Source organism: Gallinula chloropus (genome assembly GCF_964237585.1).
Source record: "Gallinula chloropus genome assembly, chromosome: 2".
In the NCBI taxonomy this organism is placed as follows: domain Eukaryota; kingdom Metazoa; phylum Chordata; class Aves; order Gruiformes; family Rallidae; genus Gallinula; species Gallinula chloropus.
Window position 1 is genome coordinate 115,200,009 of NC_140086.1, and position 27,941 is coordinate 115,227,949.

Here is a 27,941-nt window from a genome sequence, read left to right on the forward strand (position 1 = left end):
TTTTTCATTCCTAACTTAATATAAAATGTTGGTGTCATTGTGTGCCCCATCAGCTGTTTGTGTGCCCTGCACAAAGTGCAGAGCTAAAGGTGCAGGATGACTTAGCACATGATTCTTCCAGGGCTGCCGAGCCACCCAGGGAAATGCAGCAAGCCTGTGGCTGGCACGCTGCAGCCCAGCTGCTTGGGGCTCTGTATACTGTGTGTACTGGGGATGTGTAATGAGAAAAGCCTCTTAAAATATAAAGATCATGTTCCTCAAAGGTCCTAGTGAAGTTTGTTTTTTGGTTTTTTTCCCTCAAGTTCTAATCCCCAACCTTTGACTCTTTGATTCATCAAATGGTCGGGACTGAAAAATGAGATTCTCTGGTCACATCATCCAGTGTGTTCTTTAAACTCCATTTGTAAGACACGGTGTCTGGTGTCCAAGTGAGATTTATTCCTTTCTACTCTTCTAGAAATCCATGATGTGACCTCCTTGCTGCCAAAGCATACATTTCCCTGGCTCCTCTCTCCTGAAATGTATTTTTCAGGATCTCAGTATTGACTTCTCGTTTTATATCTGCTCTGAAATATACTCCCCCATTGTGCCACTACTGTGGAGCACACTGGAGTAGATATCTATCCATTTTCAAAGGGCAAGCCTCTGTGAAGGGCTTGATTTGACATCATCTGATTGCAAAGTGCATAGGTTTATCTTGTTGCCCCATAGCTGGAGATAACTTCTGAAGCTTGCATGAGTGCTCCCTGGTGTCAAGCAGCACAGGAATGAGTACTGGATGGGCACCTATATGGCAAGAAGATTTTGCAGGATCAAGCCCCCCTTGGTGATAGGAGGGGAATATAGATGTATGTACCAAGCTACTGGCAGGAGATTGGCAGGTCATGGTAGCCAGGCTTTCATGCAACGGTAGTCTCATCAAGAGTGAATTTCCTTACTGATGTGTACATAGTTTGTGGTCCCCTGGACAAAATCAGCAACTGCAGTTCAGCAGACAGTCCTGTAAGGTGGTTTTTCTTCTGCTGCTTTTGGGGGTTTTGTTGGGTTTGTTTTGTGGTTTTTTTTTTTTGTTTTGTTTTGGGTTTGGGTTTTTGGTTTGTTTGGTGGTTTTTGTTGGGGTTTTTTTTTGGGGGTTGTTTCTTTTTTACTGGATGAATGACTTTAAACTCTGTTTCTTATATTTTTATGGTGTGGTGCTCAAATGAGCTTTTCATTCAGTGCAATGTTAGTCAAAGTGTCAATAATTCACATCTGAATTTTAGATTCTGGCAAGCGAGTGAAAGTGCTGGGAGAGCAAGAACTAAAAGGATCCTCAGCAGAAAATGGGTGGTGAATGAAGGTCAGGCTCTGTCAGGTTCCTGGACACATCAGCATTTGAAGCCTGATTAATAAATTAATTTAAATAATCTGGTTTACATTAAATCAATTATTGGGTTTTTTTTAGCTACAGAAATTATGTTGGGGTTTATTACAGAAGGGCTGGGCCCCATGCTACCTGGTTCAGGGTAGCTCTTGCATTTCACCTGTGTGCCAGCTGCCTTTTATACACTCTCATGCATACAAAATTTTGTGTGTTTTTCAGATCAAAACTCTAAATTATGAATGTGAGGTGATCATACAGATTTCTATAGATTGTTCCCTGAAGATTTACAACATAGCAGAAATGTATTTATTGGGTGTTATTTCCTATGAAAAAGGATCTTTTAATTTATTTTTTACCTGAGTTCAGCTCTGTGAATATGTTTTGAGTTGCAGCAAGCTCACCACTGGGCAGTTTGCATAGTCACTTGCTTCTGATAATCCCCATAGGAAAAGCTGACTTTGGCTTCTTGTGCTTCATGAATAAAAATACTGTGTGGTTAAAAGTATGTGGGGTTTCTGAACCTGCTTTGGCTTCCTTCAGTGTAGAACTATTTAGCTCCACTGGCCTCAGTGGGTTTTACTTTGCCCTGTTGCACCTTGTTGACCGCAGACAGATCCATTAGCTGGCTTTGTTGGGCTGTGACATCCCTTTGGAATAAAATGCATCTGTTTTGTTTCTGCTACACTGGGAAATGTCTGTGTGGGGGTCTTTGTGTGTACACACATGCATGTTGAGACATACACCAGCCAGCGTGTTTGCATATGGAAGCAGTTGAAATCCATACGCAGATGCCTGCATGTGCACATGCTGTTTTGGCCAGGGATCTCTGGAGATCCACAAAGGTTTTGTGGCAGTAGGTGTCTACATCTTCTGGAAGAAGTAGGTGCTTTGATGGTTTATCTTGGAACAAATTTGTCCCTGTAGCACCACACATTTCTGAAGGGTCTTAGGAGGTATTCAACCGATCTCTTACGATTAACACTCTTACCTCAAAATCCCAAAGAACTGAAAAATCCATAGCTGTTGCTTGCTCAGCCCGGGGTACAGTTTTCCTTGGCATGCTCCCATATGGCATTCCCATCAGGACCTGGTGAACATTAATACTAGTGATGCATGTGTACAGGTTTTTTACAGGATTTTAACTTATTTTTAATTTTTTCCCCCTTAATGAGTCCCTTTTGGTTTGCTTTCAGTTGGCTTTCCTATTAGTTGATTTTAGTATATCTTTATTTCTTAATACCAGAGCAGCAGTTGAAAATATTTAGAGTTGGTTTCACCCCAAAAATCAGAGAAGTTCCCCTTCCCTAGTAATCCATTGCGTGGGAACTGTTTTGCCAAGGAACTATATCCCTCAATGAACTGCCCCAGTTAAAACGCCCTTAGTTTAGCACAAAGTTCTTTGCTTGAACTTCATGGGCCTTATGTAATAAAGGGATTAGCTTTATCTATTTATGCAGGACTCCTCCTTTGAGAAAAGTCAAGAGCATTGGGTCGAGCTTACGGTATATTTTGTATTATATAGTCTTGAATTGAAAAATGATGTCAAGGTGAGGTGAAGGGCAGTTATGTTTGGGCAAAAAAGTGTGTAACAAAACAATGCAAAGAACAGTTGTCATGACAGAGCCTCTCCTGATGGCATCATGCAAAGCAGGTGTTGCAGCAAGTCCAGAAGGTATTGTGGTCCAGACAGAGAACATCAAGGGCTCTGGAGAGTTAATAATACATCTACAAGCAGATTCTGACTGGTGCCCATACCGAAATATCTCATTAGCATTCATAGCCTAGAAAGGTCCTACCACATCATCTATCACTTATTTTTTAGGGCTATCTAATTATTTTAAAAATAATTTATGATTAAATGTTTATTGCCCAGCTACTCTCTGTATCGTAACAGCTCAGTAGGCAATGAGTAACAGTATGCATACTTTAAAGATGAAAGCTGTTCAGTCTTCTACCATATGCATAGTTGCTAGCAAAATACATTTGTATTGTTCAGTGTTAATGATTATGTCTCTTCATCCTGGGAGGAAACAGAGCTTTTACTTTCGATAGTGTGAACAACCACATTAAGGAGAACAAAAGCATGGTCCTCAGGAGAGACTCTGTGCTGCATTTTCACTCCATAAAAACCTGCATTGAACTGAACAGATGCCGTTGTCTGCAGATTGTACAGCCTTTAAAGACTACACTGAGTAATTTAGCCAGAACTGTAATGGGTACATAAAAAAATTCTTGAATAAACCATCATATAAAGTTGACTATGGGATTCTTTTCTTTCTCCAAGAACAGTGCAAAATAGAAAAACTAAAAATAAAATTCTTCCTTGCTGATCATCTGAATTAGAAGTACAGAGAAGGGACTTTTACCAAACAAATGTTAGTTGGCAAAGTGCTTGGGAAACTGTTCCTTCCCTCGATAGCTCCTCCTTCAGGGCTCTGCCATGGCTGTCACCTCATGACCACCCTGTCCCTCAGAGGGCCCAAAAGGGGCTCCTGAGCCTAAGGAGAAGTCCTGGCATTGGCAATGTCCATTAGAAACCTGGGTTTTCCACCCTTGCCTTATCCTTGTGTCTGTCAAAGCTCTTGCAACTCTTCACTGTCAGAACTGGACTTGACACACCCAGTGATGACTGCATCACAGCTGGTGGCCCTGGTCCTTGGTAGCTATGAAGGAATAACCCATCTTACTTCATCACCTGTACTATCTTTTTTGCAATGCAGAGAGGTGAAGAAAATGTCTGGAGAGATCCCACACTGTGACAGGGGGTTTCTTAATCAGTTTCAGAGCACAGTCCATTTCTTAAGGCTCTGACATGCCTGAGCTTGTACCTAGGAGGATTTGTAGATAATTTTTTTCACTTTATTCAAGATGTAAAAAGCTAGGTTTTTAGACCTCTTGCTTTAGCTACTGGGTGGGCAGAATCTTTGATGGCATTTTAGGTCTCCTGATTTCAATCCAACTTTTGCTCCTGTGTCAGTAACAGCATTGCAGATTGTTCTTTGTAAATAATCATCCTCATACATTTAATTTTTCTAAAGCACTAAGACACCTGTTTGTGCTATCCATCTCATGATCATGTTCAGCAGCAGGGACAAAATTTCTTAATAGAGGATTAAGCACTTACCTCTGGAATTATAACCAGTCCAAATATTAACCCAAAAAGGACAAGGTTTACTCCATACATCCACCGCAGAAATATGAAGTAGGAAGCAACTGAAGAGCCAAAGTGACCTTGAACGAGAAGAGATAGGAGTGGTTAGGAGTTTAGGGGGGCTTAAACTATCCTCAGCAAGACCTGGATCCCTTTACCCATAGGTCTCCCCAGCATGTTGCTCAACCCCCTCCCAGTGGTCCCCACCATGGATGGAGCTGCCTGGGGTGTGTGCTCCTGGGTTGGTACCAGTGCTCAGGGTGAGCAGAGCCTGGGGACCAGGGAGATGGAATGAAGGCAAAGCCATCTCACAGAATGTCTCGCTTCCACAGCACAGCAACTTCCACTTACTCTCCACTTCTTTTATCTTCATCTCCCAGGGTATGCACTGGGTTTTAAAATTGTCGAAGTCTCTCTTAAATTTCACCCATTTCTGAAACAAGACAATACTGCTGTGAGAGGAGTGAAGAGGAAAGCTGTAGGGCCTTCTAATGTCAGGGCTTGGTAGCACTGCTAGGAGTCGGTGCAAAGTCCAAAGCAAACACTCTGACCTGGGTCTGATCTTTGGGACTATTTCAGAAACTGTGTTCAATCCTAAACCCCCCATCCACAAGTGTTCACATTCATTATGTGAGTTTTAACATTTCCAGGCTTTTGGAAAACTGCAGCAGTGCTATGAGTTTACCATATCATATAGGGGTGGAAAATCCAGACTTAGCTCCAGATTGAAAGAATTGATGCAGAACCAACTCTATTTGAAACAAAATTTAATTTGATAAAATACTGAGCTTGAATTGGGTAAACTCTCATTGATTTGATCATCTCAGGCCTGGCTCCATTTTTCACTTCTCTACATAATCTCCATGACAACTTACAACTTGGCTACCAACTTCAGTGTTACATCATAGTCAACATTCTCCTTGTTGTCTCGTTAATTGGGAAGATGAAATTTTACATGAGTCCATGGGACAGTGGGAGAGTTTCTCATGGCCACTGTCCTCTTCAGAGGTACCTCGTTCCACTATTGGAGGTTTTGAAAATTGTGACCAGAAAGCCATGTTTTTGCCTGGTCCTACAAACCCTCATTTCAGGGGAGGTCACAGTGAGATTCAGGTAGGGGTAAATTCTCCCCAGTTCTTTCTGTGATTGTCATAGTTTTGAAGCTGGCTAGTGCATTTTTGAATGTGGGCAGGAAGATTTATTCTGATTTCCTGGTCTTTCTTTAGCCAAATACAGGTCAATAAACTCTACTAAAAATGGGCTGAACGCATAGCCAGGTACCCAGGCTTTTCCTGGACATGACTTACCTTTGCCATCATCATCTTATACGCGTACAGCTTTTTGCCCTTCCCCTTTCCCAGAGCTCCTTCAAACTTCTCTACAAAAGCTTGTGCCTCCCTAATCAGAAAAAGAAACGAGTGTGTTATTGAAACAGCAAAGGGGGCTTTAGGTTTTCACCTCTGTCTGCATGGGTGAGAAAGCCACCACGCTGTCCTCCCATGTGAACGGCAGGGGTTTGGGTCCTCTGTGCCCCGTGCTATGCCTGGGGTGCCGGCTGTTCTCTGTACAACTGGCCCAACAGGGCCAGAGAAATGAGTGTATCTTCGTCAGGAGTAAAGCTGAAATTTTCAAGTTCAAAACTTGATTACTAAGGGAAGTACAGAGAAATGAACCTGGGTGAAGATGTTGTTAGAGCACATGGAATTTGTGAATAAGGCTATGTCATATATTGATGCTGCTGATATGATATTGCTGATGAGAGAAGATTAAATTTAAGGAGTTGGGAGGTCCTTTGCAATTCTAATTCTCTGGGGAAGATGAACCTCTGCTTAGTAGAAATAGTTGGCTATTTTAGCCCCTTAACCTTATGAAAATCACCTGTGTCTTCATTGGCAAACCTAAAGTAAGATTTCTAAGTTCTGCACGCCTTTTTTCCACTCTCTTTGTATTTGTATCCCTCATCTGTGCAATGGGGCTAATCCTTTCTTGTTTCAGGGTTGAGACTGTGCAGCCAAAACAATGAATGAGTGTGCAGCACTCCTGGAGCCTTTCTGGAGACCCCGACACAAGCAATACAACAGTTTTTGTTTAGGTTCATTAGTGGGTGGTAAGGATTGCCATGGTTCAGGGATACGATGAAAGGATGGAGATTTGTTATTAAACATGATCTTAGGCAGAATTTTAGCCAGGATCCTACAACAAAGGGGAAATATGTCAGAAACAATACTGCTTTGCTATTATTTTTTTTTTTCTTTTCTTGCAGAACTTTGGACTGTTAGGGTCCTAAGATTTTATTTGTAATGAGCTCAGGCTTACGGCATGCCTGTGAGAGAGAAAAGGTGTTTTAATGCAGTTTTTCTGCATGGATATTTACTCAGATTTTTAGAAATAATTGGTAGCATTCAAGGCCTCTGATTTTAATCGAGGACGGAGCATATTTTGTCTTTCAGGGTGTAAAAGAGAGAAGCAGAGATACACAGTGACCGCCAGCCTTCACAGCCTGGTCACTGTAGCTCTGAGCAGCCCCTTGCCAAAGGTAGAACAGGGACATCACCACTTCTGGTGGAACTGTGCACGCTTTTCAATGCTATCCTTAAAGCTCTCCTAATAGAAAGGGGTTTCAAATGTTTTTTAACAAACAGATCTGGGATTTGAAACATTGCCTTGACATGGGAATGGTCCTAGTCAACTCTGCTTCACTGTACCCCATTGCACTAAGGGATCTTTGCAGCTGCCTGAGTTGTTCTCACATTCAGCATAGACCAGATGGCCATATTATCTTTGCTCTATAAACCTCTGCAAATAACATTATTTTCCCAAGCAGCACCGTCTCAGGAAGTGTGAAGTAACAAGGCACTTTGCTGCTTTGATTTCTCTCTGACAATGGGCATGAATAAGCAAACCAGCGCACAGTTTGCTTTAACAAGTAGCCTGACAGTAGTGAGTCATTTGGCTTTAAATACAAGGGTAGAATGACCTGGCCGTGGGTATCAGTTGAACAGATTTGCACCTTGTCCGTTCTTTGGTTACAGAGGCTGAAAATCAAATTCCACATTTTAACTCTGACCATTTAAACCCGGACAGGCTTGCCAAGGGCTGCCAGTTGCTTTTTCTGAGGCTGGGGCTTTAAGAGTAACAGCTGCAGACGTGCCATTTCTAGGAAAGGCAAAGTGCACATGACAGTCAGCAAAGATCTCAGGGGTGTGGGTTCCTGGTGTGATGGGTACCTGAGCACCGAGAGCTTCTTCACCATCCTCCAGGGCTTGTTCCTCATGGTGGAAATCAGTTTTTTCTTCTGCTCCACCTGCTCCATCAGCATCGCTAGCTCTTCTTCTGACAGTGACTCTTCGTCTGATGAGTTGGAAGAAGCAGAAGAAGTACTGGGAGAGAGACAAATAAAAGGGGCATGAAATAGAAAAACTCACAGGGGTTAGAGTGGAGGTCTTGCTTTAGGTCAGCAGAGTGCCACTGGCCCCCAGGGATCCTACTCTGATGTGGGCATAGAGCCTCACCTTTCCTTGGCTCAGTGTGATGCTGGCATGGCCCCTTCATGCTCATGGCAGGGCTGCTTCCAGCCAGGATAACGAAAAGGTGACTGCATCCCACCATAACTCACCCAACATTGTGCTTTGGACCATGCTTCAGCTACAGCAGCATTGGGGCTACAGATGACTGTAGAGAAATGGTTTTCACACCTTCAGAAAGAAATGGAAGATAAAGGGAGAACAGAGGGTCCAGACAAGCAAGAACTGGAAAAGAAAGAGACTTGAGAACATGAGATATCCATTTTAACCTGAATGTTTCCATAGACCAAACAAAAAAATGTGCTCAACTCAGGTCTGAGTTGCTCACGCTGTCATGTTTAAGAGTGATTTTTCTACCCCCAGCTGTAGGTGCTACAACTCCACTATGTGCATGGATCTGATCCTGGCCATGAAAAGATAATGATAGAAGACCTTAGAAACAGTTTCATGGTGTGACACTTTACACTAATGTTTTCCACTTTTGGGAGAGCACTAACCTATTCACAGCCTATTGGCTTTGCAGTTGTGACCTGTATGCCACTGGCACATGTGTCATGTCTGACACAAGACACCACACTGAGGGATTGTTTAGTTACCTGTTTTTCCTGTCTTTCTTCTGTTTGTTCTCTGCCTCCTTTCCCTTCTTGTTTGTTTTCCTTTCTTTGTTTTCTGACTCCTTCTGATCTTTGGTAGAAGTCTTTTTGCCTCTCTCTCTCTGCCGGCTTCCTTCTTCTCCTGCCTTTTTTCCATCACTGTTTTTCTTTTGGTAGTTTTTTCTCCTAGAAGCTCTGTTTTGTTGGCTAGAACTGTCTTCCTCTGTAGTCTCATCTTCTTCTTTGTCTTTCTCTTGCTTTTTCCTTTCAAGTCTGTTTGCTCTGCCAGTTCCCCTGAGGGGCTGTTTCTTAGGTCTCTTGTCCTTTACTTCATCTTCTGCAAGGTATAAAAAAAACAAGTACTTTGGGAAACACTTAGCTTTTCATGCTGGCAAAGTGAGGATTCAGTGAGAAGAGTGCAGACAGGAAGGATGCCTGATGCAAACCCTAGTGAAGTCAACGAGCAGATGCATGTTGACCTTGGTGGGCTTTGTGTTATGCACCATCGAAGGACCACGTCCAACTCTTTGGTTATGCAACTCCCATTTAAGACAGTATCACTCATTTCAGTGTATCAGTGATTGAGAGGTAACCATAAGAAAATCGGAAATCAGTTACAAATGCAAAAGCCCACCCATCAGAGAGCAGAGACTGATACCTTCCCGACCTGTGAACACACCAGAGCAAAGGAAACAGAAATTGCAGCCACTTAAATACTATGTAGTGTGCTGCTTGGTGTGGTATCCTTGAAAGCTGTTTACTTTTCAAGGCTGGGGATGGTGGTCCTCTATGTATATAGAGAAATGGCACAGCTCAAACACCATCAGGTCTTGTTTCTCTGAGTTTTCTTTTCCATAGGAAGATACGTATCCAGGGAAGAAACAAAACACACTCTGATGCACGTTTCATTCTTATTGGCATTGCAAGGTAAAAAACCCTCTTTATTCTAGAAGTCAGAATTGCTCCCAATTTGAAGGTTCAAAATGAAGCATGATTTAATTCCAGGATATTATGGAAAGGGGGGAAAAAATGTCCCAAACCCCTCAAGCCCCTCCATCCCTTTTGCCTGTAAGTACATTAAAATCAATATTAATTTTTTCAGATTCTTTTGGCCTCCAAGTTTCCAAAATTTCTTACTGATGAAAATAGCATTTAAACCAACCAATCAAAAATTTGTAATGTTACCAATTTCCCCGGAGTTGGAGAAATTGCAATGGAAGAAGGAAATTGTGCTGGTGTAGGATCCAGAGTGAGAAATGAGCAGACTAAAAATTGAGGAAAATAGAAGCAAAAAGAATTTGAGTACTTACTTATTCGTTGTGGTGAAAAGTTAAGAAAATAGTAACAAGCAAATAGTTTTTGCTTGCTAGTCATAAAAAATTAGTAGGTGGAAGTTGTCACACTTGTTCACTGGTAATGAGAACGAGCTTTCAACTTATTTCTCAAGAGCCATTAGGTAGGTTTCAGTTATGATGTAATGGTGCATCTCAGCTGAATTTCAGCTAGTAATCTAGATCAAAGGACCACCTACTCTTTTTAGGAAAATGTTCACTTTGGGAAGACAACTATCATGGTTTGAATTTGCAATGTATCAAATGCTAGATTAGATGTGGAGTATTCATTTGTTACTTTTATCTTATTTACATTTTTGCCTGTATGAGAAAGCTGGATATGATTTAAGAAAAAAACAATAATCCCAGTCATTTGCTAATTACTTTCTCATATTTTATGGATCACACAGACACGGTTGTGAACCATCTTTACAGTAGCATGTGCATTCATATAACTTACCCGGTGCTGTTATGATTTTACCTCTTGGCTATCTCTCTTCATTTAGTGTTACGATCTTACCTCTTAGCAAACTCTACTTACTCAACACGCAGGGTTAAAGCTGTTTTTAATCCTGTCACTCGCTCTTGCCGATTTTCCTGGCAGCTGTCAGTCTGCCTCCAATCCGTTTTTTCATTTTTATCTTCCCATGCTCACGATTAACTGAGATACCAGAGTGTTATGGTCTAAGCAAGCATTACAGGGAAGGCAAACCGGACCTCAGTTGCGGTGCAAAGCAGTCCGAGCCCTGTATAGGGTGATGCTGTACTGTGGTGCCCGGTTTACCAAGGATGACTGCCAAGGGATGTGGGCTCCAACAGCCTGCTACACTGGGAGGGTGGATGAAAGCGGGCAGCCTGCTTAAGAATGATGGTTTATATATCACTGTTATAAGTCAGACCTCAAGGGAAAAATCTGCTTGCTTACAAGTGGCTCATTAAAAGGTTCCTGTTGTACAGCAAGTCACAAGCCAGAGAGAAAAAGAAAAAACATCACCTCCTGCATTTCAAACAAAACAATAGCTTTTTAATCTCTACGTTACCTTCACTGTCTGTGTCGCTCTCGACTTGTCCATCAATCTCTATTCCAGCTGCAAGACAAAGAACAAAGAGTAATTGCGTTTGTTGCTGCGATTTACACCCGCAATGCTTTATACAGTGAGTCCTTAAGTGCCAGCTGAGCTTGGCAGAATGTCCCTTATTGCTTATATGTTATCTTCTTTTCCTACAGTGGCATTCTTAATATTTACCCTAGTTTGGCAAGTGGACAGAAGTTCCCTGCATGAGAAAACTGAAATTGCACTGTCTTTGAGAGATGCAAGATGACGTGCTGGGAATGCCATGAGGCACTTTCTCAAATGTTTAGCAGCACCCAACCTGAAATGATCCCACGGTGATACCAACCATCTTCCATGATGACTTGTAAAGCACATTTCCTTTTCTTCCCCATGACAGCCTGCTGTCTTTTGCACAGGCACCAAAGCTGCTATTCTGGGCACGCACAACCCAATCATACACGGGTTACTCTCTCTTCCAGCGCCCATGTGCTTGTCTCTTCGGCACTGCAGACCGACGGACACATCCAGCTGCTGGTGACCTTCTGCTTGCGAGCCATGCGGGCACAGACAGACAGGGAGAGGTGGGAGAGGCAGGGAAGACCCCGACTCTGCTGCAGCCCACCCAAACACTTTCCCTTTGGCTCCCTTCTCACTGTGAAAAAGCACCTGTCGGCATTACGTTGCATTTCATTATTTAAACATGAAGGAAAGCCCTTTGGTGGATACTTGGTGGTATCGTATGAAACACAGACACAAGTCACGTCTGGTTCTGACATAAGCATGTGGCTGGAGGTTTTGAAAGGATCAATTTTCTTAATGCCATATTCTTTACTGACCTGTGTCAATCTGTGTAACCCTGTTACTCATTCTCCTGCACTTATTAAACTTCTCGGTGCTGTGCCCCTTGGGGCACAGCCATGGGTCACCTTTTGTCCTCCACCTGTGTCCTTTGTAGAGTACTCATGAGCTAATAGATGCAGCAAGGAGTCAGGAGTCAGGACACCAAGATCTCTCTTTCCTTTGCTCCTCTATTCTGTGTGACCTTTGCATACTCATTGCACTTGCTGGTAAAATAGGATAGATTTTCCTTCTAGGTGCTCTGAGGCTTAATTAATTAATGCGAGACCCTCATTCGGAAGGTCCTTTAGTACCACAAAGTATTGTATTGCATGCTGCAGCTTGCAGGCTTTCAGTGGGCCAAGTATAGGTGTGTCTCAGCAATCTCCGGTGTAAAACCTGCAGCATCCATCCTAGCTGTAACTTCCTGGGAGGGCTGGTGTATCCCCAGCACAGGGTTTCTCCCACAGCACATGGATAGTGCAGGAACAGTTTCCAAAGAGGAATGTTTGCCCTCACATCATCCATGAAGTCTGCTACAGACCCCTGGCTCGCATGGGCATCCTTTGGGGACATGGCATGTTGGCAGTACACAAACAATTTTCTCTAAGTGTTGGCAGAGAGGCAGAGAGAGGATTCCCCTCCCCTTTCCTTCTGAAAGAGAGGAATGTTGTGGAGATCAGCTTGAGGTTCCTGCTCTGGGCCCAGTGCAGCACCTGAGGAGGTGTCAGCCTGATGGGAAACTCTCTGATGCTTTTTGATTGCTGAATTTAGGTCCAAGGGCACCTTTCAACTATTTTAAGTCCAACCCGTGGATTGTTTGATCTGCCTTTGACTTTACCTCAGTTCGCCTGAGCTAAATACATAATGTATGGTATATGCCCATACATTATTAACAACTCTAACCCTACAAGTTCATTACACAGGCCACTTCCACTGTGTGTTCCCCACACCAGTGGGTCCGGCTGGGGCTGAAGACAGCAGCAGTGGTCTTTGAAAGTCTTCCCAGAGAACAAGTTTCACCTGTAACCCTATGCGCCGGTGTGGTAGGTTGAAAAGTTGTTCCAAATGTCATTGCATTAATACTGCTCCAGGCAAAATGGAGATATTTGCAGTTGCTGGAGGCTACTGGAATGGCTTTTCTGCAGGCTACTTCAGTTGCCTCACGCCTCAGCCCCAAGCATCTCTTTCCCAAACAGAGGATCTAGGGATTTAATTTTCCTCCTGCTCTGAGCCAAAGCTCCCATCCTTCAATTTTGTAATCTGCACTCCAGTTGGTGGAGGTAGTGGCAAGGCTGTGATGGTGGTTCATGCAGTCACAGGGCCCCAGGGCACAACAAACTTGGAGGAAATCCATGGCCCCTATGAGGCACTCCCTGCCACATGGGGTGGAAATCACCCCACACACTAGGAGGAGGTGATAACTGAGGGGTCCCAGTGTGTGGGGCAGAACAGGAATGGCGTCTGTACTGTACAGTGCTCATGAGTCAATGCATTGGTATGGTTGTTCAGTGGCTGAAGGTGTTTGCAGTAAACTGTTTGGATGTTGTTTTCCCCCTGTACCCATGCTGTCAAATGCAGTAAGGTTGACCCCAACAAAACTTCATTCTTACAGGCTGGGTGGCAGCATTTTTACCCTTGCATGGGTGGACATCATTACCTTTCAAACTGCTAGCTTTGTTGGACTCCATCACACGGAGAGGGGTGAGATGTTTAATGTCTGGCAATTATTTCCTAATGAAGAGGGTTATAAAAGAGGCTGCTTAAGTGTTAACCCTGAAGGAGAAACTCCTACATTGCCTTTTGGATTTGTCCCATGATACAACAAACCACTTTATGTAGGATCTGCTGCTCCCTTTGCCTTAGACCCTCAAGATCAACATAAACAGAATAACCCACCCCAGATGATACCATCTTCCTCCTCTGGAAGCGAGGGTCCATCTATGGCTGATGTGCAAAGGGTGATTGCAAACCTCGTGGTCTTTGTCCTTTGTGGTGCATATCCTCCAGGGGAGAGGCAGAGCCACTGTCACTTCTGAGGTGGGGTAGGACCAGAGGGTGCGGTGGGGAAGGCAGGGTGGGCAGGTGAGGCTGGGGACTGTTCAGGAGCAGTGTTCAGTGCAACAAAGTGGTGTGATGCAAGCTGAGACCAAGAAAAAGGGCAGTCCAGTTAGTTCTAGACATGGTTTGTCTATGGAGATCTTTCCTAAGTACTTAGAGATGTGTAGTTTCACCCCAGCATCAGGCTGTGGGAGATCTTGCTGTACCTCTGGGTTGTTTTTACCCTGTGTGATACTGTGCTCATAGTGCATTTCAGGTGGGCTGGACATGGAATATTTTTGTCAAAAAAGGAGAGTTTAAAGAAAAAAAAAAAAAGGAGCTGTTTATATGCAACGTTGAAATATTAATGGTAAAAAAAACCCTTAAGGTGGGTTAGTCAATAAAATGCTGTGTTGAAGGAAGAAACACATGCTTCATTTCGTGTCCTTTTGACACCCATCTTTCTTGGAAGATAGGAGCTGCTTAGTTAAAAAAAACACATGAAGTAACTTTTCAACAACCCTGAGGATGGCAGAGCCAGACCCAGGAAAGCAGTGAGACATCGTGTGTGCTCTGAGAGAGGCGGCCTCACACCCCCCAATTTCTCCTGTCTGTGTGTGTGCATCCAACAGAGGATGGATGCTGAAATAGCTCTGAAAGAGGGCTGACCTGAGCTTGCACAGCCAAGGAAACGTCTGGAAATTCACAGTGGGGAAATGCTGCCGTTCTTCCATGCTGAGTGTGCTGCCGTCCTCAGCTTATGAGCCCAGCTTTCCTAAGAGGATGAAGTGTCTTGCAGGGTTTTTGATTTCTTAGGATTATGGATCGTGGTGGGGATTAATGGATTAGTTTTTTTACCTTTGAGTTATTCCACACAAGGTATGAATAAGTAATGCATGACCACGAATCCAGCTATTACTTATGTAAATGCCAGACTTTGTACACAGAATGCGAGAAATCTGGGGGGCTGTAGCGCTCATTTTTTGCCGTGTACTGTTCAGCTCATTTCTCCTCAGGTTGGTGAATAATGCTGTATAATTTGTCAGTTTTTGAGCTTCAACACAAGAGGACATTGGACTTCTCACACACCTCCAAGTGTTAAATAAAAAGCAGTTGTGTTATGGAGAGAGGGTAACTGAATCCTGGAAGCACACACAACATGCTTCTAAATGCTTAATGAGCTAGTGTTTCTCCCTTCCTTGCTTTCTGATTAACATAGGTCTTTAGCTAATTAATCCACGGATTACATTTATTCAATATTCATCTCATCTATAAGTAATCTTTACTTGAGAAGTGGGGTTTTTTTCAACAATAGCAATAATACCTTATCCCCATGTGTGGATATTTTGATGGGGGACTAAAACTTGCAAACAGCTGGAGCCAACTTTGATGATATATCTGAGACAGACAAGTAAAAGTTAGAGATCACTTACTTCCTGACACTGACTTCTTTCTATCCAACTCTTAAAGAAAATTACTTTTTTTTTCCTTTTTTTTTTTTTTTTTAAAGAAATGATAATGGTGCTTTCCAGGGCCTCTCAGACATGCTTCATGAAACTGGATCCAGCTCAGCTGTGATCCAATCTGGCTTTTGACAAAAAACCTGGGCTTTACTTTGCAAAAACAAAAACAAATTTCTAAGCCATAGAAATCCAGCATGGGCTATATGTCAACCTGGGCATATACATCTGCAGAGGTTGTCCCTGCCCTCATGTAATCTCTGCAGTGCTGTAGGGTTTCTCTGTACAAGGATCTGGAGCAACCTCTGACAGAGAAGTGTGGAAATACTCAGGAAGTGAGGACTCTGCAGCATTTACTGCAAACACGTGGGTAGACAGCCTCATTAATTTAACATCATCTGGCAAAGAAATTCTCAGCTTTTTGCAGTCAGAAAATAATCCTCTGGCTTCCATACAGAGCAGTGGGTCTGGACTATGGCTGGAGGCAGCAAAATGGTGCCAAATAACGCGTCCTGTGCTGCTTGTTCAGTATGAGCATTAGTTACTTATAAGGATGATGAAGTCCCGCTGGAAGAAATTGTGCGAGACTAATCTCATCTTCGGGACCCTCAACTCTGTGCCTTGCCAGCTCGTGCTTTGCCCATGGAAATAACCTTGTATCCGAATAATCCCAACCCAGGGTGGGGTGCACAAGGTCCTTGGAGGTAGAGCCAGTGCTTTTTAAACGTCTTGCTGCTTGCTATTTCATAGGGTTCTCTCTTCGGCTCTCCCTCACCGCAGGCCTCAAGGCACAGCTGGGAGTTTCCCAGGCTGGAGCACAACAAGCTCTGTACATGCTGTTAGTCTGTGTTCTCATTGAAGAACAATTACTGCCAGAGGGCTGCTAATTCAGGTGGCCTGTCAGGAAGAATTAAACACACAAAAAAAGTGGAGGCTGGGGGGAGGGAAGGAAGATGTGCACTGGTGGGTCCTGGAGCTGTGCCAGCTTGGAGAGGTATCTTTGAACATCAGATCAATCATAGGATACAGCCCCTCAGTCTTCCGTTACTTCTTATCATGTAGAAGATGGTAATTAATTATTAATTTTTTTTTCAAATGATACTTCTATTGCCCAGCTGCATGAAGAATATAGTGCTCATTTAGAAACAGTCTTATGGGCAACACTGCCATTATTAAGACCCCAGCCGAGGGTTTAACACAATGCCAGCACACGGCCATCTTCACTGAGTCTCAGGTTAAGCACATGCTTTGAGCTAGCCTGGTTCCATGCAAGCCTGTCAATGCTCTCCAGTCATGGCAAGAAGGTGTTTGGCAGCGGTGCTGGTCAGATGGTGTATGTTGTTGCTGTATCATCCCTCCCGTTGCTGGTCTTGATGGGCTTTCAGGGCAGGATGCTCTTCTTCATCCCAAAAGTGGTGCGCACCACAGCGCTGTGGTCCCAGCACTGTGTGAGTGATTAAGTGGTGTTGGGGAAACAATTTTGAGTTCTAACCAGAGACAGAAACCTCCAACCATCTCCAAACCTCTTTGTAGGTGACAGACACTGCACAACATTTTTTTCAACACATCACTCCCTATCTGGAGAGTTAACAAAGTCCAGATGGCTATGAAGCTTGCAAGGACAAGAAGAGAATATAGGGGAGAATGTATGTGGAAAACCAGGGGGGAGGAGTTTTGCAGAAATTCTGGAGTAGAGGAGGGACATTTTGTTGCAGATGAACGGTTTTGGTGGGCTCCATTATTGCCTTACAAACCTGCTCGGTCTTGGTCTGGAGGAGAAATTCCAGCATGGTTCCCTCAGCTTTGTAGGAGGTGCCCAAAGGGCAGCAATGAAGGGCACAGTATGAGATTAGAAGAACATCCTTCACTGGAGTTGAATCTTTTTACTGTTTCATGTCCATACCTCCCCCACCCCAGACACAAAGGGAATGCTGCTGCTGGATTTCCCCCTCTTTCATTCTGTGTCTGACAAAATTCATGTGGGAAAAAATTCTTTCCCTTTTGTCTATAACCTCTTTGCCTGAAAAACAAGATTTCTTTTTACTATAGAAAGACAGAGGAAAAGCTTCCTGACAGTCCAATCATAGCAGGAGGATCTTGCATGCTTTTAACCTCTTCCAGAGGAGCTCTGCCTGCATCTGCACAAGCCAGACCCTCCAAGGCTGCAAAGCCCTTCAAGCTATAGCAACTTCTACGTGTTACACTAGCCATGGGTTTGTGCCAAGTAACCCTAAAGTTTCTGCTACATCACCATCTCAGTGATGCACAGGACTTCGGGGGATCTCCCCACAGAGCACTTGCAGAGTCAGAAGGTCTTTGTGAAGGGTCCATGTCTGTGTCAGTAGGCAAGAGGCAGGACACTGGCTGGAAGTCAGAAGTAGGATCTCTGTTTATCTCAAGGCTCTGTACACAGTTGATTTTAATTGGAAAAAGACCCAAAACATGGTCCTGTGCCACTGTTAGAAATGTAAAGGCATATTAATGAAAGGGCTTTCCAGGGAAGCTATTAAAAAGAATAAAATGCAGCATAAACCCAGCATCGTGATAGTGCTCAAAACTCACATAGCACGAGAGCGAGCTAAGCTGACAGAACAGAACCAATTGGTTTGGGGAAGAGAAATACAATGACTAGGCATTCTAAGGGATTCACTAACAAATTTGTGTCACAGTAACCTGCTTCCCCCTTTGCCTCAGCCTTAGTTACCCCCTGGCTGATAAACAGGGGCTACTTAGAGGAGTTGTGCCTCCCTTCTTCTCCTAACAAGGGAGTGTCTCTCGCCTGTACTATGTTCCCAGCGTACTCCTAGATGGCCCAGGTCAGGAGTGATGTAAAACCAAAATGTCTTTTGACCTTTGGCCCAGGACAGCTTCTCCACAGGCAGGGAAGAGGTGAGGTCAGACAGTAGGGGAAGGAAGAGTGTTCCAGGGGAATGCCATCCTTCACATGCACTATGAGCTTGAGAAACAGGAGGTAGAAGAGAAGCAGATGGCTACCAGGCTTTCATGGCAGGCGGGGGGAAGCAGTGGGTGATGCTCAATGCAGCTGGGGTGAGCTGGCCCAGCTGCAACATGTTGGGGTCTCTCTCTTGTGGCAGCCATTTTGCATAGCTAATCAATCTGTTTCAGCAGATTTGCTGTCTCATCTGGCAGAGGCAGCACCCTGGACAAAGGAATGGGGGCTTGCACTGGGAGAAACTGGTATTTAATTTTTCCTTTTACACTGTGTCTGCTTTTCCTCTCATTACTGAATCATCAGAGGATTTATTAGCATCTGATTCAGAAAGAAATCTGGTGGGGCACACTGGACGTGCTACTGAGTTAAACTACTACGTTTAAGAAAAGACCTTGTTATGTTTGCCATAACCCCCTAGAGCCCAGCCTCCACGTTTGTAAGGCATCACGGCATTTCACACCCCAGTGACTTGGGTGGTACCATCCCCATTTTGTTATGAGATGATGCTCACTGTGTTCACCTGGCTGACTGATAACTGACTCTTTAAGGTGGCTGCCAAACTGAAAAATGGAATGGATGCTTAGCTTAAACGCAATCTGCATTTGTAAACCCAAAGATTTTCCTATTGAAACATTAAAAAAAAAACCCCAAAAGCAGAATACCAAACCCCCAAACTGAGATGTGGGCTTTTTTTGTTTATTTCATGGATTTTGGTGGGGCTTAAAACATTTTTTTTATTTTTTCTTACATGAAATATCATTCAATTGAAATTACGTCTTGGGAAGTGAAGTGCCTTGCTGGCAGAAGTGAGAATGAGTAGGCACATCCCCTACATCAGGTGATGCCTTCCTCTCTGCACAGCTTAATGGGTTAGCTTACTGGGTTTCTTTCACAAGCACAATTTTTCCTTTCCATCCTTTCAAGGTTCCAGTTCTCAGATGTGCCACTGCCTTTGCCAGTAGCTTCTGTGTGACTTTCTGTAGGAGGTGGCAGTGTTTTGGGGGGAAACTGGAGAGAATTCTGGTTGAGGATGGCCATGGAAATGTTTTCCAAAAGTATCACAGGACAGTACTAATCAGAGTAGATTTATGGTTTCTGTGATTGCCTCTTGATTCAAACTTTTCAGGTTTTCAGCCTCTAGAAGAGGTCACGGTGCATCTCCCCAACCCCAAAGCCCTCCCCTCCTCTGCCCCTGTGGGTGCTAGGATGGCGATTGCTGGATGGGTGATAGATGCTGAGAGGAGATGGATGCTGAACATTTCCTAGCATGCCAATCAGTCAACAGCCAAAGGATTTCACGCTTCAGCCCCATCTGAATGGTGACCGAAAGCAGTGTGCCAGCTCTAGCTGTAGCCAACATCCCAGCTTCATCAGGGCAACCCTGGGGCTGGCACCGGCAGAAACAACCGGTGCTGGGACGGGTGCAGTACTCAGGGATAATTTCCTTAGAGTCCACAGCAAAGAAAGTCTGTGAGGAATTTTTGCTTCCTGTTTTCTCTCCGTTCTGGTTGCTGCTACCTTTTCCATTTTTGATAACTGCCCCCGCTGCCCCCAGCCCAGGATAGGGTTCAACAAGCCAGTGATGTACCCCAGGGTGGCTGTAGCAGAGTCTGGCAATCGTTCTATTGTGTTAAATCAGGAGAAAAAATATTTATCTTCTGCTTTCTTAGGCAGAGTTGGAGCTACAGCCTCAGAAAAGCAGAAGTGAAGAAAGCAAGGGAGTGTTTTGTGGGGTTAAACATTCATCGTATCCTAAATTACATACATACTGACACGCTGGGCCTTTTGTAATACTAATTTCATGCTGTGTAAGCCCTTAATAGAAGAACTTTCTACATTCTGCCTCTTTGTTTAAGGGCAGTTACTAAACATTTTGCTATTCAAGGTTATGTTTTCCTTCTTTTAATGTGTATCACCTGTATGTGACAGAATAGAGGTAGGGTTGGAATTCCTTCTTGGTAACGAAAACAGATGAGAAAAAAAATCTTAGGATTATTAGCCTGAGGAAATTTTAGAAACACCTAACACAAACCTCTTTAAGAAAAACCCCCAAACTACTGAGAGAGGAGCTGGAAGTAAATAAACTCCTTGTTTTGCAACAGGTTGAGATGATGAGGTATTCATCACAGCTGAGGTCTGCAAGGCAGGTGGTTTGTGCAGAAGGGCTGAGACTGCAATCTGAGGTCAGTAATTCAACATAATAATGGAAAAGTATTTAGATATGCAGCTAAAGTTATATAAGTGTGTATTAATTAATTTGAATCATCTAAAGAAATCTAACTGACTTCAGCCATGCTATGGTAAATGCATTATTTTAGGCATGGTTTCAGAGCCTTGGGGAGTCTGGGTCTCTTACTGCCTCCAAGGTATGGAATGATACCTTGTTGGTTTCTGGTGTAATTCTACTGTTACCGGGAAGATCTATTTTAGAGGTACCTGGGGTCCTTGTTGGTCTGGTCTGTCTCTCTAAATTGTTTTAATTTGTTTTCATGATGTTTCTTACATTGAATGTACTACCAATGTATTTTATTATCAAATCTCAAGGCAACAGGCCAGTGTGTCTTGAGAAAAATCTCAGATTGTCATTCATAGCAAAACATTCCCCAGGTTTAGTGGAAATTTTGCCCTTTTGTGTCGTGAACAGATTAAATACCTAATAAATGGCAAAGGAAGAAAATCCCCAACAAGTTATGTTCTTTTGAAGTGTTAGTTTTTTCTATAGTTATTAGGAAAAATGACAGCATGCTATTAAATACTGGCTGAGAAAATTTAATGATAGGTAAAGGCCTGTCCTTTACCAGTCTCGGGTGTGTTGCTGATATAACTGGCTTATGGAAAGTTATTGCTTTTGTCTGGGCTGTATTTACAATCAGTATCTTCTGGTGCATTTTTTATCCTTTAGGTGACTTGTGAGAAAGTTCCCTTTGCTTAGAGATATAAGAAGAGGGTGGTTTTTTTTTTACTATTGTTTATTTGTCTACATATATATAGGTGTCTTTATATATGTATATGTGACGATATATGTGTATGAGTATGTGCATGTGTCTATATATCTTCTTTTGTTCAAAGTATCACAGATTCACTAAGTTCTGGTAGGGCTGGGTTCTCTCAAACTTCATGTCCATCCTTAAATGTATAGTGTAAAACATATTTGCATGCCTCTTCTACCATACGACCAAGACAGTGGCAGGTTCATATTTTTTTGTGCTTACATATATTTATGTTGTCTTCATCTTGTGGAGGATAGTGAATCTAGTGTTAGAACTAAGCTGGTATGGATGAATTTTCAATATTGCAATGAGAATGGATATTTTTCTGTGAAATTTTGAGACAGGAATTGAATGCAGGGGTGTCTAAGCAACTTTTCCCATAGTCTTGGGCTAAGCTGTCACCAGGGACAAACTATGGTCTTCTAGCAGCTGAAGCAGGCTGCAGTTAGGCTAGCAAACCTTCTGCTCCTGGAAAATACCTAATAAAAATTGTAATGTTCACTGGGCAGATTAACCTTAATATTATCGCTGAGCCCCTGCTGTTAAACTTGACTCGTGATGGTGTAATAAGAGTGAAATTTAGCCTGATGTTTTAAATTTTATCAAGTACATAGGTACTGCCCCAGTTCTTTGGCTGATTCTTTCACTGGAGACTTTTATTACAGGAACTTAATTTGTTAAGTCACTGTTCAGTGAATTTGAGATCAGGTGAAGTATGTTGCTGTGAAGATTCAAATGTAAAAGATATATATAGAGACATTATTTAAGGAAGACAAAAATACTGTTGATTAAGATATTAACCTCCTATGTGGAATGCAGAACTGATTTTCGTTTCTGTAGTTGTTTTTTCCTCTAACTGCACTGGCCTGTTCCTGGGGTAATTTGTTAGCAAGTGCTCATTTACATTATCACTACTTTCAGCTCAATAAAAGCGCCTTCTGGTTTGTAGTTGCTTGCTATGACTGTAGGACTCTCATCAAAACCAATCTAACTTCCTTTAGCCATTGAAGAGAGATAATGAGCAGTCTGTTTGCACTAATTAATAGCAAATGGAGAAAGTCCTAAGAAACCTAGTTTGAGCTTGGCTTGGTCCACATTTTGAGCAGGGGTTTGGACTAGAGAAGTCTTGAGGTGGTCCTTTGGCCCAAAAGAACTTATGATGATTGAAAAAATGTCATGCACTTGTGAGCTGATGGGGACCGCTCTGCAGGGCAGGAAGGAGTGGCTGTTTAGAGTATTTAGTCTCAACTATATAGTCTAAACCTTTAGTTTGGGCTGGAGTTCTGAATCATTCCTTTTCCTTACAAGAAGAGTATTAGTGTTTGTTCTCAGTGACAGAAATGTCATTGCACCTGCTGCTTCCATCCTGAATCCTATCCCCATCTCCCCCAAGCACCAGACTGTTTGTTTTCTTTGGCTTTATGAAATTTTAAAGGGCTTTCTCTAAACCTCATGCCTTTATGCATATGAAAGGGATTTGAAAGGCTTTCCTTTTGACCTGCTAAACTCATTGTACCTCTGGGGTTTGCCTGAGACTCAACCTTTTTATCTTGTGAAGTTAGGCTAAAATAGTTTCCGGTGTGTGGTATTTTAAGTTATCAGAATGCTTCTGCTGATCTATTTCATATTTCTATAAAGAAATATAAGTAAAATGGAGAAATCTGGCTTTATTCTTGTTTTGCTGTGGGGATACTGAGCCTGAAGAGTGTTAAACCATGATCTCAAGATGGCCAATGAAGGTCTTTGATTTTGGTCTTCTAATTCCAAGATTTGCCTTTACCCGTGTGTATTTGCAGTTTTTACCTCCCATCTTTGCTTTCATGAGCCTGGTTTGGTTTTTTTTTTGTGAACATTTGCATGCTGTGATATGCTCTAGACTCTCAGCTGCACACTGGCTTTGCATAGCATTTCATGAGTTACATCATCTATTCTTTTTGATGCCACAGGTTGAATAAGAGCACGTTCCTCCTGTTAAGGATTTCTAAGCAGGAACCAAATTCTTATTTTTATTAAATTGCTATCTCTTATCCCAGAAATTCATAACACTGTTATTAAGCTATTTCCCTGCTGAATAGGCCAGGGTGAGAATGCAAGCTGGGTAGAGTGAGAACTTATTTGGAAATGTCAATATTACCAGTCTCTGACTGTGGCCAGGGAGGGATCTGAAGAAGCACATGGAAGCATTGTCTCATGCCAGGGTCAGAACCAGCACTGTCTGTCCCTACTTTTGCTCCCCAAACCTCTTTGGAGCCAGCATCTTTGATGACAACAGTACTGACCAAACATAGGTTTCTTGGTAGACTGAGCTGAAAATGCTAGGATGCTTGTCTCAGGTTTGGAACATCCAGGCTGCAGGACATGCTCTGAATTGTGTAGATCTAGAGTTTACAGACATTTCTGCTACTTCTGTCCAAGGTAAATGTCCTAATCCCTTGTCTGAGCATTTTGGTTCCTCATTCTTGTGTTGTGGCTGTTCTGATTCAGGTAAGTGAATACAAATTTAGGTGCTGACCTGCATGCCTGGGATGGGAAAGTTGCCCAATGTAGACCAACATAAAGCCAGGTTCCTGGGGTGCTTCACACACTTCTGTGGTCGTTGAGAGGTAAGAAACTTGTGTAGAATCAGTCTTATTGGTGGAAGAATTTCCTCTCTGTTCTAAAAATCTGTGTCTCAAAGGTAGGCTCAGAGATGAAGAGGGGACATGGATGGTGGCAAAATCAAGAGCCAGGTGTGAGTTGAGCATAGGGATTTAATGGCTTAGCTATGTTGTATTATTCACTTATTCCTTTGTTCTCTCTGTTTCTACATTGAATTCAAAGTGCCCTTTTAGAGGATTTGCTTAAAGAATATCTACACCCAATGCTTCAGCAGACAGCAAGGTGATGTGGGTTTTTCTCATTTTGTTCTTTTTTTATAAATGCTTGCTGACATACACCAGTAGTTAGTCTCAGGAAAGCATGTCTGAAATCAGTGAAATGGTGCTGATTTATGCTGCCTAAAGACTTGTTCTACCATTTTGACAACCCTGTGCAAAACAGTGCTTTGTGCTCATGCTTCGAAGCACAGAATACCGTGTTGGAAGGGATCTCAAGGATCATCTAGTCCAATCTTTCTTGGCAAAAGCATGATCTAGACAAGATCTTAAAAGTGTCCAATGTTGGGCAATACACTACTTCCCTTGGGAGATTATTGCAATGGCTGATTTTGCTCGTAGTGAAAAATTTTCCTCTTGTGTCCAATTGGAATTTCCTCAGGAGTAACTTGTGCCCGTTACCCTTCGTTTCTTCCATGCAGCTCCTTGTGCTCCCAGGAGATCATAAGTGACATTCCCACCATCTACTGGGCTGTGCTTCATGTTGCAGGGGAGACTGAAGCTGCAAGGTGTAAGCAAATGAAAACAAGTATATTTTTATAGTATGTCTTTTAAGGGCAAGGAATAAAACTGAAATTTGTGAAACTATGTGAAATCATGGAGGAAAATAATATGGAGTCTCAGGGCTTTTGGGAGAGTCTTTGAAGCAGTGAGGCTAACTGAGGCACGAGGTAACTTGAGATGTTGGTTTGTTGCTTTTAGACCATTTGACCTGATTTTGCTTAGTCTAGACAGAGAAGGGAGATCAAGTCTTTTGAGGGGTTTCAAGATGCAAAAAAAATTTGGTTTAGTCTGTATTAGAGTTCAAACGTAGGCAGTATGAAATCTTCTCAAGATGGAAAAACTGCTGGGGCCATCATTGCAGATTGACTGGAACACTTCAGGTTTGGTTTATTTACTCTGTTTTACTTGAAATGAAACTTTGCTTAACAGAGCTACAAGGGTAGTTTGAATGCAAGTACACTGAAGTTTTTCCATAAATGAAATCCTGACTTCAAAACTACTAAAAAGGTATTTCCAAAAGGTATGTTTTGCTGCTTCTAGCAAAACCTTGATTAAATATGATATCAAATATTATTCCAGGGCTGACTGAATTGTATTGATTTGCATATGCTGGCAGTCTCAGCATTTAAGGTATATGGAAATAGCCTTTGAGAAGGGAATGGCTTATGATACAAATGCAGTGGACCAGGATGAAATTCAAGAAGTATAGAGGAGGGATATCTCAGGAATGCACTTGAGAATAGTCAGCCAACTTTACCTGTGCTCCATGCTTACCTGTGTGCATCATCTCTTGGGGCTCAGTGGGATGTAGAAACCCTTCACTTCTCAGCTGTGAGGCACCTGGGTCTAAGGATGCAGCTGGATCTGGTGTGCACCGCTTATGTGTGCATGCAGGGTGGGCATGATTGTCCTTGGGAATTGTTCAGCTCCAAAACTGGCCACACAAACCCAGAGATCTTGGTGATCTACCAGGAAGTGGATGTACCTGAAGCTGGCTCCCTCCAGCCCCATTTAGCAGGACCTCTCTGCTCATTCACAGATGACAGAGGAGTGGCATTTAACTGAGGGAAAGCAGTTTTGCTAAAAGCCACTATTAGAGAGTGAATTTATTTATCAACATATGTTGAATTTGGCAAGTAGCTTTAGATAGGAAAAAAAATCCCCAACATGTAGGGAGAAGGGAACAGTTAAAAACAAACAAAAAAACCCCACAGTCACTTCATTCAGGTTTCTAACAAAAATTTGCCATGATAAACTTTTGTCTCTTCTTTTTTGTTATTGGGTTTTCCCCCCATCCCCACCTCCTCCTCTGAACAAAATAAAACCAAAATGTTATATTTGAATTCCATTCAAACTGCCTATGTTCACCTTTAAAAAACCCAAAAACACCCATTCACTGCCAGTCTGACTTTCATTCCTCTACACTTTTGTGTGGTACTGAAGAGAAACATGCTTCCAGATTTTAGTACTATATCTCTTTACAGTTTTAAGTAATGTATTGATAATTAATCACGAAGATATCCACTTATTGCTCAACAAAAACTAAATCTGTGTGCTTTTTTGAGCCAAATTATGCTGCTATAATTAACATGATACAGTCTGTCATGTATAGATCTGAGAAATATTTACCACAAAGCCTTTAATATTTGACACTGTTGGCATGGCACTGTTCCAGTGGGCTTTCACTTTTGACCCCTGCTTCCCCCAGCTGCTGCAACTTGGTGCTGTCTCAAGAATTTTTATAAGACTTCTTGACATTACACGGGTTTTAGTACTTTGTCAAATACAAGGAGGATTCTTGCTGCTTCTCAGTGAATAGTGTTGAGCTGCATTAGTACGTTCACTGATGATAATAAATTGGTAATTTACTGAGAATGAAATGTCACTACTATAAAAAAATAATTATAAAGATTAGATTGCTCTGTCAAGAAATTTGGAGATTGAAGTGCCTATTTAAATACATATATATGCAGTCCTAATGGATGCAAGGCTATAAATACAGAGGAGAGAGAATGATTACAGCAGTAGATTTGTGTAGTTAGTAATCTATAAAAATCAAATAGCCAAGACATTTTTGAAGGAAAACCAGGATATCATTAACAGGAGATTAAGATTTTGGACAAGATAAATAGAAGATATAAACTGTGATATTTACCCGTTAAATGGAGGATGCTTAAATTCAAAACTTCAGGCCCCTCCAAAACTGCTTGGTCAGATTTATACCTCATAAAAGCATCTCTGAATGTCTGTCAGAGGGGGCCCTCCCAAGTCCCTACAGATACAGTCCACCCTCTTCTCTACACAGCAAACTTCACCACTGGGTTTATCACCAGCAGCAGCTGCCAAGACGGAATTTAGGCTGCTCCTCTTCACTCCCGTAAGTTTCTGGCTAGCCTGACTCAGCTGGATCCATTTTTATTACTAATACTTGCCATTTTGAGGAACACAGTTGAAGGTACCTATTTCAAATTGCATTTTAAAAATCCTTATTTTTGATGTTTCATTCATGCATGGCTTTAGCAGAATAATGAGCAGAATTTTGCAGAATGATTTTGTGAACAAAAATCGTAAGAGTAAAAAACAGTAGCAATCTCTCTAAATGTCACCCTTATGAAAGATGCGGGGCAGGATGAGGAGATTGCCTTGAGGAGACTGGACACCTGACTTTCCAAACATGTAATCAGTCACATTTAATACAAAGGTAACTGTTATGCATGTATATACTTGTATCAGCTAACACAAGGCAAAGTTTTAATGTATATAAGACTGAAGGGAGAAAAAAAAGGGCCGTTGTATCTGAAGTCATGAGAAAAATCAATAGAGAACACCCCTTCCCCCTTGGCAGATCAATGATACTTTTCCATCAGAAGCAACTCATAACAAATAACAAGTTTTCAATCCCCATACAAAAAAAATAATGCATGCCACCAGACCCCATGGATCATGTGCATTGTACTGGGGCGCAACCGAGAGTACGCTGGGGTACCTGTTGGCTTTTCCATATCACTGGGGGGAAATAAGCATTTTATGAGGTGTTGTGTTTTGTTAGTTTGCTCTCAAAGTACTGCACTGGAGTGAAAGCAATCGATGTGAACCAGCCACAGGAGATGACAGCATCACAAGGAACACTGCGCTTACCTTTACAGTGAGCACAAAGCACTCGGCAATTGAGAGTGCAAAGCATGAATGTTAACAGGGATGTGTACAATAGTATGGATGTAAGGATGCCTTGTGAGCTGGCCAGATAGCTCCTGACATTTTTAATTC

The 27,941-nt window shown here is 42.5% G+C and overlaps 1 protein-coding gene across 1 annotated transcript in view; it reads right to left on the bottom strand.

Annotated features, from left to right (window-relative positions):
- Nucleotides 1-11,409, bottom strand: part of TMC2 (transmembrane channel like 2) — a gene marked incomplete at both ends in the record, with an annotated part of 32,988 nt that extends 21,579 nt beyond the window's left edge. The window contains 8 exons of the mRNA XM_084260653.1: nucleotides 2,352-2,450; nucleotides 4,488-4,594; nucleotides 4,866-4,947; nucleotides 5,822-5,912; nucleotides 7,742-7,894; nucleotides 8,635-8,968; nucleotides 11,003-11,050; nucleotides 11,364-11,409. Coding sequence (XP_084116779.1) covers nucleotides 2,352-2,450; nucleotides 4,488-4,594; nucleotides 4,866-4,947; nucleotides 5,822-5,912; nucleotides 7,742-7,894; nucleotides 8,635-8,968; nucleotides 11,003-11,050; nucleotides 11,364-11,409 — 960 coding nt within the window. The remainder of the gene's footprint in view (nucleotides 1-2,351; nucleotides 2,451-4,487; nucleotides 4,595-4,865; nucleotides 4,948-5,821; nucleotides 5,913-7,741; nucleotides 7,895-8,634; nucleotides 8,969-11,002; nucleotides 11,051-11,363) is intronic.
- Nucleotides 11,410-27,941: the final 16,532 nt, after the last annotated feature.